Genomic DNA, 17,702 nt, shown 5'->3' with positions numbered 1-17,702 from the left:
AATTAACGTAATCACCGAAACAACTGTCAAATTTAATTTTCACGCTTGTGCAACTTCACCTTCTCACTTACACAATTCCTTGTATGGTTAACTGGCAGCAGACAGCATACGTTTTTAAATTAATTATGCTATCAAATTTCGAAAATTAAGCTCTTAAATTAACCGTCAATGCCCTGTCAACTGTATATTAAACAAACATTAATTTTTTCTAGATTTCTTAAGCTGGCTTTAATATCTCAAATTACTTTCGTAGTTTTAGTACGTATATTTAATGACGTCATTTTTGTTTAATATTTCTGTTATCAAAAAAAAAAGTTTAAATGTCCTTTTTAATTTAGTGGAGCTAATACTTATTTTGCCTATGATTATTTCAACAGATTTTTACAATTTGAATATAAGTTGTCTTTAGTAATTTGTTTGTCAACGATGACTCAAAAATTGTTGTATTTTAGCAGGAATTGAACGGTGTTTACGCAGGAAGAATCAAATTACAAAAATTGAAACATAATTATACCTTTGAGTAGATAACGTGACGGAAGACATTCTTTACATATCATGACACCATGTTCGAACGTTGTGTACTAAATTCCACAGAATTTTTAAAAATTGTTACTTCCCGAACGTAAGTTGAGAAAGTATTGCAATGGGGTCCATCCGGCGAATGGCTATTATATTTTTTAGACGTTTCATAACCCCTCGAGTATAAAAAATAGGTCTCTTGTTTCCGCCTGTTTAACATCCTCAACAACAATTTGATGACATCATCTCAAAATTTTATCATTAGAAGAAAAGATGACAAGACAGACTGTATATCAAGAGTGATGAAAGATATCTAGATGCAGCAGAAAGACATAAAATGTGAACGAAAACAGCAAAGTTTTCATGAAGAAGTTAAAAAAATCGGAAACCTTAAAATAAAGGAAAATTTGCAAAAGATCAAGATTCGGTGGAATGGACTAATAGGGAAAGCAATAAAAATAATGTAATAATTACTGGCCTGGGAATAAATGCAAGCGAACCGAAAACACTAAAAGAAGAGAATTTTCTGAGAGTTCTAAGTTAAATCGCCAACAAACCAGGCGAAAAAACATGTTTGATCAAAAACAGATTACTATTATAACTACAAGGGCTTACATTTTGCCCTTTTTCCTTAATATGTGCAGTCTTCTTTTCACAACAAGAAATGTAAAAGATGTTTAAAATGGTAAATTTTGTAGGAAAGTATCGATTTTGCAATTAGACTCCGCCCTTCGGTCTGACAACCAATGAAAAATTCATCACAATTGATCTTGGGATGGATATGGGTGGGGCTTAATTTTTAGCTTGTTTTTTCTTTGAACAACACGACACTCAAAAACATGGTTTTTATTTCTTGCAGAGAAATAAGGATTTTGCAATTACGATATTATAATTTTACGACAAATAAAAAAATCATCACAATTGAGCTGGGCGGGGCTATAGTTTGCTTTTTTCTTAATATACGTAGTCGTCTTTTCAGAACAAGAAACTTAAAACATGTTTAAAATGGTAAAATTGTATTTGGTTTTCTTTTTCAATTAATACATTTAGTTTTCTTTGTATAACACGATTACTTAAGAACATACTTCACATGGTAATTTCTCGTAGAAAAATAAGGAATTTACAAGTAAGCTCCGCCCCTCGGCTCACGATGAATAAAAAGAAATCATCAGAATTGAGATAGGGTGGGTGGGTGGTGCTTATAGTTTGCTTTTTTTTCTTAATATACATAGCCATCTTTTCAAAAGAAAAATGTTGGTAAGCTAGAAAATACAGAAACAAAAGTTTCAACTTAGAAAGTGCGAAATGTACATGAAGAAGAAAAGCTCAGGAGTTAGGTAGGAGAAGAGAAAGATATGAAAATGAAAGAAGATTTCTACAAGCAAATACATAGACCAGTTGCCAAAATATGATTTGAAGATAGTATTAGGACATTTCAATGCAGAAATTGGTAGAGAACAGGTGTATAAGAAAACAACGCAAGAGAAAAGTAAATATAAAGTATGTAGCGATAAAAGCTTAAAACTGATACTGTCTACTAGACCCTGTTTTAATTGAGAATAAGCATGCCAAGCTAGTAAAAGGTGTCCAAAGTTATAGTTATATCTCTTGGAAATAATGAAATTAGAGCAAAAACGCTACAGATGAAAAAGTAAATGCAGAAAAACACTTAAATACGGTAGGATCGTAGGATGAAAGGAAAAAAGAGGCATTTGAAACAGAGTTGAAAGCAAATTTTAAAAAAAGAAACTCAGAAGGGAACATTGAAACCGAATGGGTAGCTTTTGAAACTGCGATAGTCCATACGGCGAAGATGACTTAAGAAAACGAGAAAAGGAAAAAATAAAGATTGGTTTGAAGAACAATGTGAGATGGCGGTAGAGAAAAGGAAAATAACAGGAACAAAGTGGCTGGGAAAAAAGACTGAAGAGAATTGTGAAGAATACAAGCAAGCGAGAAAAAATTCAACAGGTTGTCAGAGAAATATAGAATCAGAAACAATTGTTGATTGCGGAAATGCTATGTACGTACAAGCGAAAGGAGTAATCTTTTACAACAAACATCAAATAATAACAAATGCAGATGATATTCCAGTAAGTCAAGGGAATACGGTCTTACGATGAATGAAAATAAGACGAAATATCAAAGTATGAAAACAGCTAGCAGTATAATAAACAGGAATATGAAAATAAAGACAGAAGAAGGAAAAAACTATTTAGGTATTCGAGAGTGTAGAACAATTCGAATACCTAGGGATAATTGTAACAGTGAAGGATGAAGATGTAGAAATAGATAAAAGATTACTCAAAGGAAGTAGGGCGTTAGGAAGTTTACAAAACATGATGAAGTCAAACTTAATAGCACGAAAAACCAAGTCAAGGATATGCGGAACAGTAATAAGGTTAAGGTGTAATATATATGGATGAGGTCTTAGACCTTAATTCAAAATAACGAGAAGAAATTACAAGTGGGGGGGGGGGGATAATAATACTTACGAAAATTTTTGGAGGTATAAAAAATACGAACTAACCAGGAAATTATAGACATGTATGGTCAATCTAGTGTAACAGGTAATAAGATCTCAGAGAGTCAGACCGGTGGAAAAATATTAAAAATAACACTCATCTACTTGTAGGTTATGAATCCGATTTAAGTTTTTACCCTAGGAATCTAAATTTTTGCAAAAAAGTCACCATTGTATAAAGAAAAAAATGAAAAATGAAGTTTATTGAATTTGCCCGAAGGCTTGATAAAGGTCCAAAAATATATATGTACATTTAAAATTAAATTTTCAAGTATTGTTGAAAATTGAATCTTTCGAATTCATAAAATGAGTAGAATGAGGCATCTGTTAACATAGTTTTTATCTTTGTTTTGAATTTGTTGATGGGTAACGTTGCTATATCTTTGGGTAATTGATTGAAGAACTTCAGTCCGTAATAGTTTCTGGCGTTTCTCGTTCGTATTAACCTACTGTACTCCAGAGCAATGTCATTTTGGTGTCTGGTGTAAGATCATGTGGGTCTCTATGGTATTTGTAACTTCCTAGGTGATTTTTTATATTTCCCTATTCCTTAAATTTAGCCTTAACGTCTTCCCTATATTTTAGTCCTGACATTATTCTCATTACTCTCCTTTGTAATTTAAATGATAAAGATGACTGAGGCTAATTTTTTTTAAACATGGTCCACACTTTGATTCCATGTGAGATCTTGATCTAGGACAATACCCAAAAATTTGTCTTGGTTGTGGTTTACTATATTTAACGATCTTAGGGTAAATATCATATCAAGTCTTTTTGTGTCCTTCAATGATGGTTTGTTTTCCCTGAACCAGTTTTTAGCCTGATTCATAGTGTCATTGTAGTGTCGTCAGCAAAATGGGTGCCCAAGGCGTCAAGTATGCAATTTGAGAAGTCACTGATTTAGATTTGAAAAGTAGGGGTCGTAAAACCGACCCCTGTGGGACCCCATATTTTACATAAAGTGGTTTAGAAGTATTCCCAGTCAGGTATGTTATTTGCTGACGATCCTGAAGATACTATCGTAGGAACACAATTGCACTGTTGCTTAATCCACAAAATTTCAGTTTTTTTAAGAGAATGTCAAAGTCCACGTAGTCAAACGCTCAGTCACCCACGTACCGTTTCTCTTCGTAAGCTTTTGTTATGATATTGATTAGGTGATTTATAGCATCTAGTGTACTTTTTTTTCTTTTAAATCCATATTCATTTGATCCTAAGATATTTTCCGATTCAAAATAGTTTATTAGTTGTTTATGGAAGATTTTTTCGAAAATTTTTCGGGATCGGACGATAATTTGCCATTTCATTGTGACTTCCGCTACCTTTAAATGTGGGTACTAACCGCGATAATTTTAGGGTGTCCGGGAGACATTTGTTTTTTATACACTGGTTAAAAAGTTTCGTGAGAGGAATTACTTTTTGGTTCTGTATGTTTTTGATCAGTATGATGTTTATACCACGGTGGTCAGGTGTTACAGTGTTTTTAATGGATCTCTCACCTCAATGAAAGTAGTTTCCCGGAATTCATATGACAAATTTCTTGCTATTTTAGCTTTCTTGGGAGTTGACACAGTCTCTTGAGTTACTATTTTTGCATACTTGTACAAAATATTGATTAAAGTCGTCGGTACTTTTGGCAAGTTATTCAGTTTATTTTGGATATTTATTATTTTCTAGGCACTTTTTGATGAATTATCAGATCGTTTTAGGTAGTTGTCATGCCTGAGTCTTTAGTAGTATAGAATTTTTTCTTTATAGATTTTACGGTAAAACTGATTTGCACATTGGTCAATACAATTACCAGGTAATTTTGGGTTTATTTTTTATCGTCCTCTTTGTTATCTGCGGGAAATTTTTGTATATTAAGCCCACAAATATGTGGTGAGTTTTTCCATTTTTCCATTTATGTCTACATTTGTTTGGTCATCAATAAACTTGAGATCTATGTTTATAAAGTCATTGAAAAAGTTGAAGAGACCAGTTTGTGTTATAGGCCAGGGCCGATAATAATTTTTGAGAACAAAAAAAAATTAGAACAGGATGATACCCATTGGAAAAGGAAGAAAATATAACAAAAATAAAAGGAAAAATAATTTAAGGGAGATCTGAGGTCGGGAAATGGAAAAGGGTGAGGTTTTAAGGGTAGAAAACGGTTTATCACGATTTCCGGCAAAACTACAAGTCCTATCGAAAAAAGTTAAAAAGCAAAGTTCTAGGTAATAAAAGGATCTACAACTTTTGTATTTAGACTTTTTTTACATAACCTCAAAATTTATGCGAAAAATGCAAATAACCGAGTTTTTGGTTTTTTATTTTTATCTCTCACAAAAAAAAAATCACCAAATTTGGTGAAAACTTACCTATTTATGTTCCAAACTCACTGTATTTTTTTTTTATTCAAAATATTTATTTTTCCATGTTATTTTGATTGAATATTGAAAAACCACCCTAATTTTCAATCTAAAATTCTCACGTCAAAATGTTTGCGTTTTTAAAAAAATCGTTGTGTTTTTTGTTCGTTAAAATCTCGACTTTCTGATGGTGTAAAGAAAAGTATACATTACTATGGCAAATTTTCACAGGAAATGCAAAAAAACGAAAACATTCGAATTCGTATTTTTTTTTTAATCAAGTAAAAATTTGAGCTATTTATCAAAATTTACATTTTAATTACTCGAAAAAAGTAAGATTCCATGTTAAGTTGATAAACTAAAAAATTGAAAATCTATGAAACAAACGCTTTCTGTTGGTGGGAGATTTGTCAATATGAAAGATGATTTAATTCTTGCCAATTGATTTTCGAAATCTTAATTGATTGAGCGTTATATTGTCATTTTTGCATTTATAAATATACTTGATTAATTGTAATCCATTTTTTGACAAATTTTGATCGTCTAACTAGCAGACCCAGCAAACGTTGTTTTGCCATATAAATTATTTCTAGTGAATATTTTAGTACATAGTTAAATAAAAAATTAAATTAAAATAAATAAATTATAATTAAATTAAATTATAAATTATGCATAAAATTTTATCGTACGACAATGATTATATTCAACAGCCATCTTGCAACCCTATTGCGCATCTGTGGATGTAAGTAAAGATACTAATATCGTTACTACAAAATGGGGGTTCGTGGTATTTTTTGATGCCAAATCTTAAAAAATAAAAATAAAAATTTTGTCCGAAAAATAAAAAAAACATTTTTTGGGTGGGCCACCTTTATCACCTAGGGCTATAAAAAATAGTCTACGACTTATTCTCAGACCTACCGAATATAGACAGAAAATTTCATAAAAATCAGACAAGCCGGTTCGTTTTCAAATTTTTGAATTCGAGTTTTTTCGTTTTGTTGCATTCCCTGTGAAAATTTGCCATAGTAATGTATAATTTTTTTTACGCAGTCAGAAAGTAGAGATTCCAACGAACAAAAAGCACACCGAGTTTTTAAAAAAGCAAATATTTTGACGTGAGAAATTTTCGATTGAAAATTAGGGTGGTTTTTCGATATTAAATCAAAATAAGCGGGAAAAATAAACATTTTGAATCAAAAAAATTACAGTGGGTTTGGGACATAAATAGGTAAGTTTTTTTTCGTGAAAAAAATTTTTTTGTGGGAGATAAAGAAAGTGTAAATACAAAAGTTGTAGATCTTTTTATTACTTACAACTTTGCCATTTAACTTTTTGCGATAGGACTTGTAGTTTTGCCGAAAATCGTGATAAACCGTTTTCTACCCTTAAAAGCTCACCCTTTTCCACTTCCCGACCTCAAATCGCACTTAAATTATTTTTCCTTTTATTTTTGTTATATTTTCTTCCTTTTTCAATGGGTATCATCCTGTTCTAATTTTTTTTCACTTTTTACCATTTTCAAAGGCTTCGACACTGGCCTATTATTATAGGTCTGAGTGTGATAAGATTTACTTAGATCTCTTTTGGATATGGTATTAGGACAGCAAACGCCCTATAGATAAGTGAGTTTCTGGGACCATTGTCTTTACTTCATTTACGTTGAATCTACTTAGGATATTGTCGAGACAATTTTTGAGACGAGTAGGTTTGCTATTGACGTTAAGGCCAAACGTTGACACAAAATCTACAAATTCAAGAGTAACAATTTGTTGACTGTGCTGGCCCCAATCTTTGTCTTTTTTTGGCGATTTTTCATTTATGGGGTTTGCTGGTGAAGCCAGTATACTAGTGTTATATATGAATATCAGAGCCACGATCAGGTGATCAGAGCGCGGGCTATTTCTTTTTTTTTTTGACATTTGATTGTAACTTTTTTCAGTCTCTCTGGTTGTAATAGTAATAGTATTTATTGGTCGTAGTTAGAATTTGTTTCTTAGTGTTTGCTGTGTGTATTAACAGGTAAACACTTTTTTTTCAAATTTTGATAGGATGAACCTTGGCCATAGAAACAAGGTTTAGATTCTCGGTGTAATAGATGGCTTCGAAAAACTCTACTAAACGCTTGGAATTTTTTCCCAATCACTTGACGATAAAGATCGTAGATAAATTACACCGATTAGTAAGTAGCTGTAATCTGAACAGTTTCATAATGCCACATTTGTTTATATTTGTGTAAGGGATAATCAATCAAGTCGCTGATAAAAAAAAATTGAATAGTTATTTTCGTGGCAGAAAAATACACTCGTAAAACTTTTTCCGGCAACGTAAATACAAGAAATTTAAAACAGTTCTTTGAAGATTCATGCTGCTACAAATCAGCACGAACACCGTGAAGTAACGATTATATTGTTTTTTAAATTTTACAATTATTTCAAGAACCGTCCTTCACAATACAGCCTTTTCATTGATGCAAGAAAAAACGCGGATTTAAATACTGACAGGTCGCGACAAGAAACAGAAGCAAGGCTAATATGTTGAATAATTCTGGTCACAAGCATGCGATCGTGATTTTGGATACGTAACGTCTGTACACACCAGCAGATTAGTGTCGTGAGGAAAGTGGATTTGTAGATTGATTGGCAGACTTAGCAAGAGTTTAATGCGGAACAGTGTGGTGCATTTTTTGCAAAATGTTTGATGACATTTGGTTTATCAGAGAGAAAGTCCAGAAAGGAGGTGGCGTAATAAGCAAACGGCTTTGTTAACGGAATATGTGTTGATGAGTAAGAGACCAACTGTCTTCCAAATTGATAGCGTTTTCGTACAAGCGCTTTTTTTTAAGAATGGGGATATTGACCAAAGCAATAAATTCCCGCTTGTTGCATAAAGTAAAAAGAAAAAGGCTTAACATCTCCTTAACACTCTTGTCGCGTTAAAACGGAATCGCCCAACATGGTAAAATACTCTTCGTTTAACACACCTTCATGCCACTCTTCACGTTATCAGCCGGGCGTTTAAAACCCGCCACCGTTTTAACTTCGCACCGTTCTCAGTTCCGTGTCATCGTCCGCTTTCATTCCACACTTTTTCGTCGATTTTTTCCGTAAACACCGCCCATGTACGCGGCAATTACCCAAAATAATAAATTCACCATGGCTAATTGCCATAAATTCAAGGCCCGATTCTGTTCGCGCCGATACCATCTGATTCAGTTCCACACCACAGGCTCATCCATAACCATCGAGTTTAAAAGCCGCTAAAACAAATAAATTTCCCAAATTTTGTTATCTCTATTTGAATTTCTAATGAAAGATGGACAAGGCGGTAGTCCATGTCTACATCATCTCGCCCGTTAAAACACCGTAGACTTTTTAAATTAAAACGTTCGTTGATGAATATTTGTAAAAACGAGCTTCCCGTCGACAAAAGACGGACTTTTTGTGTGTTGTGGTGTGTGTATAATGTGTCAGTCTAGTACCTATTATGTGTGGTTTTTTATTACGTGAATACCACAAAGGTGAGGTAATGGATGGAGATGGAACGGCTCTGGGAAGTGGTGCTGTAAACATTTTTTGGTTTCCGATGGCATTGACACTTGAGTTTTATTATGTAATTAAAGATAATTAATGTGGAATAAAATTAAAAGCGCGGAGAATTTCAAACTGGGACGCAAATGGCTGAGGTGCTAAAGTAGGACTCGACATGTTGCCGATTTTTTTCGGGTCAGATATGTAAATTTTACTCCAGCATTTTGGTTATCGTGTTGGAGCAAGAATGCCAACTTGGAGAAAGTCTAGCCCATATTTTGTATAGCCAAGCGTGAAGCATCAGATGCTAAGGATTTATATAACAACTATATCGAGTAACGATCTAATAACTATTTTTCGATCGTTATTTTATCAAATATGATATAAGTTGTTAAAAATAGTAGATGCTGTTAGCAATAACTAATAATTTCCAGTAACGTAATATCGCTACAAAATGACGACGAACGTTTTCATAATTGGTTATAGAGAGTAGGTGTTTTACAAATAAGAATAATTAGTATAGAACGAAATTATAATTTTTAATTAGCCATGTTTCGATAGCGTAATTTATTGCTTATTATAAGCAATAAGAAATTTGTATCTTAGAGATACATGCTAATCTTTACATTTTTGACTTAACATTTCCATTCTTTTGTCGGTACTGAGTAAAGTTTGAAGATTAGAAATACTTTGTAGCAGCATGGTTACAGAATGTCAATGACCCAGACAAATGTTAATTAATTAATTAAAAAGGAATGTATAATCTCGCATATTAAAATTATAGAAAAATGGCGGTTTCAAAAATATAATAAATAATAAAAAAGTAAAATCGTAATAAAAACGTGAGAAAATATGTTGTAACAAGGAAGTTATATTATTTTTACATAATTTCTAAACATGTTTTTTGCAATCTAAACTATACAGGGTGAGTCCCCGATGTCTCGTTAGTAAAGACAAACTTACACGGTTCTTTAAGCATCAAATTAAAATTATTTTTGATTAGACAAAGTATTTTGAAGCGAAACAATCAATTGGTTATTTTTTAATAGAATTTTGACTAGAAAAATCGAAAATAATGCGATTACATTTCGAAAAATGTGTATTGCTCATTTTCAAAAATTGTACCACTTACAGCAAATATCTAATCCCACTTCTGCAAAAAATTTGAACTTTCGTTTCAACATTTTGAACTGCAAGTACTTAAAAATGAAAATTTTAAACACTTGTCTTGAGTTTTTACCCTAGACATCTACATTTTTGGAAAAGAAAATCAAAATTGTTTAACATTTCCAATTCTACTTTGAAACTACACGTCATCTCAAAATTGTATCTAAAATGTGCAAATATACTTGTGATGTATCAGTGCATTAATATGTTCTAGAGTTACTTATACAGGGCGACTCAAAAAAAATAGGCAATTTATTGTATTTTGGTCGAAGTTTGTTGATATTTTATCTGATAATGATACTACCTTAAATTTAGACTTTGTATAAATAAAATATAAGGTGCGATTCTTTCATGAATTTTTGTGGAAAGACAACCTAGATTCGAAATTTAAAGTATCGCACAAAAAAAAAACGAAATTCCACCGGTAGTCCGGTAGGTACCAACAATTACTACAAGGTGAAAACGTGAAAAGTCCTAGTTTTATACTGAAAACTGAATAAAATTAAAAAAAATGAACTCAAAATAATACTGAATTTTGAAACTTGCAATAATCTGTTAATTCTGAAGATAGATTGTGAAAAAAATATTCTCAACCGTTTTAGGAAAAGTGAATAAGTGCTTCATAACTGTTGTTTCCAGAAAAATACTAAATCTGAGCTTTTTAGTAAAATTTTGAGTTTTGATATTTTGAAATTTTTGATTTTTGAGTGTTATTTTGAAAATTTTGAAATTTATTTAAAATTTAAAACACGTAGATGTCAATTACATAAGTTAAAGCGGAATTTCAATATCGGGTGTTGGTTGAAAAAATCATCAAGTTGGTCTTGATTTTTTGTACGTTTTCTTCTATTGAAAAAAAAAAAAATAACTGGAGTTTTTCAATTGAACACCTATTAAACTGGGTGTCTGGAAAATGGCGGATTAACTCAGTACCTCATGTACGGGGGTTTCGGGAGTTCCAAAAAAATAATAAAATTTTTTTTGAAAAAAATTTAATAAGAAATTTATAAATTATAAACAAAAGCAGAACCAGCAAAAAAAATCTATTGAAACATAACCAACTAAATATTAGAGAAGATGTTCAAAATCTGCCTTAATCATCAGCAGTTGCTAAGAAAACTGATTTTGGAATTGACATACCCTCTAAGAAAAGAGAAGGTAGGTGGGCGGGGCCAGTCCTGCTAAGAAAGACTGATTTTGGCAAATGAGATCCCTGTAACAACTTAGAGGGCGGGTGGGCGGGGTTAGTGCCTGCTAGTATAAAATCGTTTTTCACAAATAACATACCCTCTAAGAAAATGAAAGGTAGAGGGTATATCATTTGACAAAATCAGTCTTATCTTGGCAAGTATTGGCCCCGCCCGCCCACCCCTTATTTTCTTCGAAGGTATTTGGCAGTATCAGTTTTATCTTAGCAAATATTTGCCCCGCCCACCCGCTCTTTATTTTCTAAGAGAGTAGGCCATTTGCCAAAATTAATCTTATTCTGGCAAGTACTATCCCCACCCACCCACCCGCCCTTTATTTTCTTAGAGGACTAGTACCTGCTAAGATAAGGCTGATTTCGGCTAATGAGACCGCTCTAAGGAAATCGAGGGCGGGTGGGCGGGGTTAGTACCTGCTAAGTTAAAACTGATTTTCGCAAATGACATATCCTTTAAGAAAAAAGGGGGTGGGTGGGCGGGGCTAGTACCTGCTAAGATAAGACTGATGTTCGCACATGACCTACTCTTTAAGAAAATGAAGGGCGAGTGGACAGGGCTGGTACTTTCTAAGATAAGACTGATTTTACCAAATGAAATACCCTCTAAGAAAATGAAGGGTAGAGGGTATATCATTTGGCAAAATCAGTCCTATCTTGGTAAGTATTGACCCCGCCCACCCACCCTTTATTTTTTTCAAAGGTATGCGATTTGGCAAAATCAGTCTTATTTTGGCAAATAGTAGTCCCATCCGCCCGCCTTAATTTTCATAGAGGACTAATACTTGCTAAGATAAGACCGATTTTGGCAAATGAGATACCCTCAAAGAAAAAAGTGGGCGGGGCTAGTACCTGTTAAAATCAGACCGATTTTGGCAAATGACGTATCCTCTAAGAAATTTAATTAAATTATTATAAAAAAGACACTAGAGCCTAAAGCACTTTCAAATTCTTTCCAAACAGGAATACCTAGAACGTCAAGATTGTTTTAAATTTTCCAAAAAAAAAAAACGGGGTCCCAAAATTAACTCAAAAACAGGCCAGGTCAGAATTTTCCAAAAATAGAACACCAAAGTCCCCGAAAATTATTTAAATAATTTACAAAAAAAATCCCAATGGGCTCCCAAAATAATACACCATGGGTACCCAAGAGTTTATACAGCAACAAAACACCAGATTCCTTTAAATTTATCCGAAAATAAAACATAAAACACCAGAGGACCTAAAATTAACTGCGAACTTTTTAAACGTAGGGTTTTGAAAACGGCAAACATTTTTAACTGCTTACTCGATTTTTGCTGATTTGAACTTTCGCCTTATATCAAGCAAACATTGTTGTCAAATGGAATTCTATCAAATTATTAGAAAAATAACACAACCATAGTTTTGTATATTCTGAATGAAATGATGTAATTAAAGATGGTCATGGGCAAGACAAATATTAACTAAAGGTGTTATTACAAGTTACTGTGATATTGAATATGTTGTTTAGTTGTTAAACGTAGCAAAAGAACCAATTTTAAAATCATTATAACTTTACCATTTTTCCCAGACTTACCAGTTGATTGTTAAGAGCGTAGCGTACGGTTAATCCCCCACTTTCCAGACACCCGGTATATTAGATATTTCGTTTTTTGCGTTCCTAAAAATTTACAAACGAATATTTTCCACAGACGTTATGACAGCAAAATGATGAATTATTATTATTTATAGTACATGAAATAGATATTATTTTGTATAGAAAATAATTTTTCTAATAATAATAAAATATTCTTAGTTCGTTTGCCAATTCTCACCTTACCTTTGTGCTTCATAAATGAATACAGTTGGTAGCTAATGTAAATTGAAATAAAAATTACCCAAATTGGTTGGACCTGTTTTTACAATAAAATTTTAACCTCAAAACTGTATTTTTTTGGTCAGGTCAGGTCAGTAGTTAAATTTCATTGCCTTATTGTTACCGTGTTGTTATACATCGATAATACCAAATCTAGCACTGTAATCAAGGCTTACTCAAAAGCAAAATGTTTTTGACTGCTAGTTTAGCTTTACAAATATTAAGTGATAAGATAAGTATCCGTTTAAAAAATAGAAATTTGAAAATTAGGGGAACTAATATTTTCAAATTTCTGATTTTAGATGCAAAAAATATAGTATGTCAATGTGTAAAAAACTCTCCAATAAAACGCATCCCTTTATTTATCTGTCATCTAATATTACAAGAAAGATCTTAAAAATAACCCGTATACAATTTTTGACGTACTAAAACAGTATTAAAAAAAATCAAGAAAATTGAGTAATTTGACAATACTGGATTGGAATTTCAAAAGTAAAATATATTTGTAAAATCTAAAAACAGATCATTTGTAACGTATAAAAATATATACGTGTATGTCGCTCTTCTAAAAAAAACATTAATGCTCACATTTAATCCACTTTTGTAAAATTACGGGTAAAATACAAAACACAGTTGAAACTCTTGAACAAAGTAAAATTTTGCAAATATTTGTGACTCCAAATTAATAAAGCTTTTTAAAATCCACTCGTCACCAACCTAATTAAATTAGTGAAACTACGTTCTGTGGGTTGTAATTGCTATTGCAAAACTTCAGTTAACCTTCCAGCTCAAATTGAGTTTGACGGAATTTTAGATTAAATTACAAAAACAATCGAACATAATTTAAAATGGCCGTTTTATGTGTTGTTATCACACCCAAAAATCAAACCATATAATGCTCACTTATCATTAAAATTTAATGGAATCGTATTTTAAGAGCGGGCGATCTGAAATTTTTCTCGATTAGGTAGGCGTAGCAAAACAGTGGCACTTTAGACACTACCTACATAAATGGCTTTTGTTAGCTGTGTTTAAAGTTTTTTAGTTTGCACCACCGTAAAATGTTCATTTCCGCTTCTCTTTAAACGTCATTGTTTGAAGTTGGAATTTGAACAACTAGAAAACTAATTTTACTAGAACATAGTTTAACACCACTTGTAGAGAGTTTTCGCCTTTATCTCCCCTATTCATCCAAGCATGTAACAGTTTTACATTTCAAGGTCGCAAAAACATCACCTTCTTTGTCTAAAGAGCCATTTACTGGTGTACATTTAAGTATTAGTGTCGTCATTTGTGGAATTGTCAGCCTTCTTCCTAAACATCTTACCGTAATGAAAGCAAAACACTACTCAACTCACGTTACTTTACTCATGAATACACTGTTTGAACAGTATTGTGAAAGTCCAGGACGGTGGGTATAGGTGTGACAAACAGTTGAACGAACCATTACAAACACATTGGTTTGTCGTATTACTACTGAGTATAATAGTGGAAATAGTATTGTCTTAAGATATTTACACTGTTACTCGAAAAGACTACTAGAAATTTTCATTAACGTCTTATCATCTTCACGATAATCTTAAATTATTTTTTTCTGAATGAAAATGTTTTTTTTTCACTTTCGTAAGTGATTTATTGGGACAATTATTTATTTTTTGCAAGTACTTTCAAATATTGTAATATGTATATGTGTCAATGTGGTTGTAACACGTAAACTTTGCCCGTCAACGATAGAATACTTTGGTAATCTTTTGATTGGTTTGTTCTTGAAAAGAGAAAAAAGTGCCCGCCAGATAATTTAAACATCAATAAAAAATTACACAATACCTTGTACTTTTCCATATTTGCCAAAAATCGTTAAACGTTCCATACCAAAAAAATAGATCCGGTTCCAGGTGACAATGACCAGACAAGCTGTAGACACCACACCTACACAACCTCAAATCTTCTCAAAATATTCCAATAAATTCCCCGATCGCTTCTTCCCATAAAATACGTCGAAAATTATGCATAAATCGTAGAGCTTTTCCCATCGCCGTTGAAAAAAACAATCGCACACTTATTATTTTCATTATTATCTGAGCCGTGGGCGTTTTACGGTTTTGGATTTAAATAATTTATTGCTCGGAGTGTCAAGTGACGATAAGAACATTAATGGCATTGATGAGAAACAGCAATCGGACGATATCCGGCATTTCGGCGAGCCCCCGACTGACGTGTCGCCGCTGTTTTAGGCTGTTTTCACAACGTCTCAGTGTAGCATATACAGTGTGATGTACTTGGGTATTGTGAAGTGCGGCCTCCACGATGTCTCTGACATGTCGAGTCCAGTATTTGAACGACATCGACCCCTTCTCGTATTCCACCAATTTTCCGGATCCGGCCAGGCCGCCCCTGCACACTTTCAGTGTGACGCTTCCCTTGATCAACCAGCTGGCGGCGGTACACAGGTTGCTGAAGTCACCGCATAGGGTGAGTAAAGGGTCTTACTTTATTTATTTCAAACTAAATTCAAATTGAGCTTTTATGGGGTTCGGTTAATTAACTTAACGACAAGGTATAGTTCTGCGTCAAAAATTTGTAATAATAAGAATAATTAGTTAATATCTATGTTTTCCTGGTTCAGAGGATAAACCTTTGGAATTCTTTCTTCCACTAAAGCCTGCAATACATTTTCGACACAGATTTTTGTCGAAGATAAGGTCAAAGGGTCTTTCTCCCGAAATGATTTCGACGGCTTTGAACTATTATGAACCGAATCTCTCCTTGGTTACGCAAAACCAAGTTTCGGACCATGATTTCACGATCCTTGACGCAACAAATCTTGCGTTTCCCTTTACAGTAGTACCATGCTTCATCCAGTGACATCACATACTCTGACCTCTGACTCATAAGACGCTTTTCGTTAAGCCTTCTTGCGGTTTGTTATGGACGATCGTTTTAACACTTGAACTTTCCCCTCTTTAGCTTTCTTTTTCCCCAAATCAACCTAAATGACCTTTTGGGTGATCTTTGGATTGGCTTTTATTGCTTTGATTTTTCCAAAACTTTACTAAAATAATGTTTTTTTGGATTTCGTCGTTGAATCCTTCTGGAACCTTCTTAAATCTACCTTAAGGAGTCCTTGTTCTTACTAGCTTTATAATAAAATACGTTCCTCGTACTCACCTTGACATTACCCTTTTCAAAGTTAGTAAAAAAAAAAGCTACGCCCCGACATTGATCCCCGGACCTTTCTTCTGCGAAGCGAGTGCGCTGCTACTGGACTACTACTGTTCTTATGGAGGTTTCTATTATGTGTTTAAGAGCCCTTTTACACGTCACAGAATTACTCCGAAAATTACTACCAAAATTGTTGAAAATTTTGCAAGAAAAATATTCTATATTGTTTATTAAAGTGCACAAGAAATTGTGGATATGTTCAACACATGACCATTTGTGTACGTTTTGAACGTCTGTGCAATTTCTATTATAACTCTTTGGTAGTAGTTTTCGTGGTAATTTTTGGAAAAATTGTGTGACTTGTAAAACGGTGCTAAAGAACAATGCGGTTTAAACATTAAAAAAATGTAATATTAATGAACAAAATCAAGGTAGATTCATAAACCACAAGTACGGTTTAAATTGTGTCATTAAATTATTGGTGGAGCTGATTAGCTAAATTTTGGTTAGCGTTTTACCACAACATCGGTCCGCTAGTTTCGAACAGACAGATGAAAAGACAGACGGAAACGGAAGACCTATTTTTTCGACTCCCAAGGATTCAGTCGATTTTTGTATTTTTTAAGATAAAACCTGGTACAATTTAATGTTTTTCCAGAAAATTTAAAGTTCATAAACATATAAATAATGGCTGGTTAGTAATTCTAAGTGTAGAAATGTATTGTTATACAAAATTAAATTTCATTTACTTAGCAAAATTTTCAAATGACGTCATCAGATTATTGGTGGAGATGAACAAATACAGCAATCGGTCAAGTAAAATTACCGGAAATTGCGCTTAAGAAAATCGCCAAGAGACAGACAGAAAAGGAAGGCCTAATATATATTTGTGTTTGTGCAGAAATAATAATGCCTCTATAAGAGAAAATATTCCAAACTTTATACTACGTTTGGCTTTCGAAATATTCAGGTTCAAAGACGAATTTTTAAAATATCTCTACATTTGTCACATTTCATATCGCAGTTCTGGAAAAATGGTAGAAATAAAGCAGTAAAAATTTTTGGACGTCTAAATCTTGTTTTTTTTTTTTGAAAAATTGAACTTTTGGTGACGTTACCTAAAAATCCAAAAAAATTCTTGACGACACCCCAAATCGAAAAACAGAACATGTTGATGGTTCGCGTCAAAATTCTAGGCGAACATGGAAAATTCCGGAGTAATCGCGATATTTTTACTAAAGACTAATTTAGCGTAATTCTGGAAAACCTGGTTGACCAAAAATTTCGCAAAAAATTGTGATTATGTAGGAATGATACGTCTATCAGGGAAAATAATTCAAGCTCGTTATGATGACTGGTTTTCGAAATATTCAGATTCAAAGTTGAATTTTTAAAAAATCAAAATTTGTCA

The 17,702-nt window shown here is 32.9% G+C and overlaps 1 protein-coding gene across 5 annotated transcripts in view; it reads left to right on the top strand.

Moving 5' to 3' along the window:
* Positions 1 to 17,702, top strand: part of Fhos (Formin homology 2 domain containing) — a 279,471-nt gene that overhangs the window by 87,436 nt on the left and 174,333 nt on the right. For 2 of the 5 annotated variants that reach the window (XM_064054593.1, XM_064054596.1), the window contains exon 2: positions 15,364 to 15,601. The exons of the other annotated variants lie outside the window; for them this stretch is intronic. In XM_064054593.1, coding sequence (XP_063910663.1) covers positions 15,437 to 15,601 — 165 coding nt within the window. In that variant the 5' untranslated portion in view covers positions 15,364 to 15,436. The remainder of the gene's footprint in view (positions 1 to 15,363; positions 15,602 to 17,702) is intronic. 5 annotated transcript variants of the gene reach the window in all.

The sequence above is a fragment of the Zophobas morio genome, unplaced genomic scaffold, assembly GCF_036711695.1.
Source record: "Zophobas morio isolate AGI-343-1 ecotype UQ-CSIRO unplaced genomic scaffold, CSIRO_AGI_Zmor_V1 ptg000012l, whole genome shotgun sequence".
Taxonomy (NCBI): domain Eukaryota; kingdom Metazoa; phylum Arthropoda; class Insecta; order Coleoptera; family Tenebrionidae; genus Zophobas; species Zophobas morio.
Note: the sequence above shows the minus strand (reverse complement) of the source record. Positions and strands in the feature narration are given on the sequence as shown.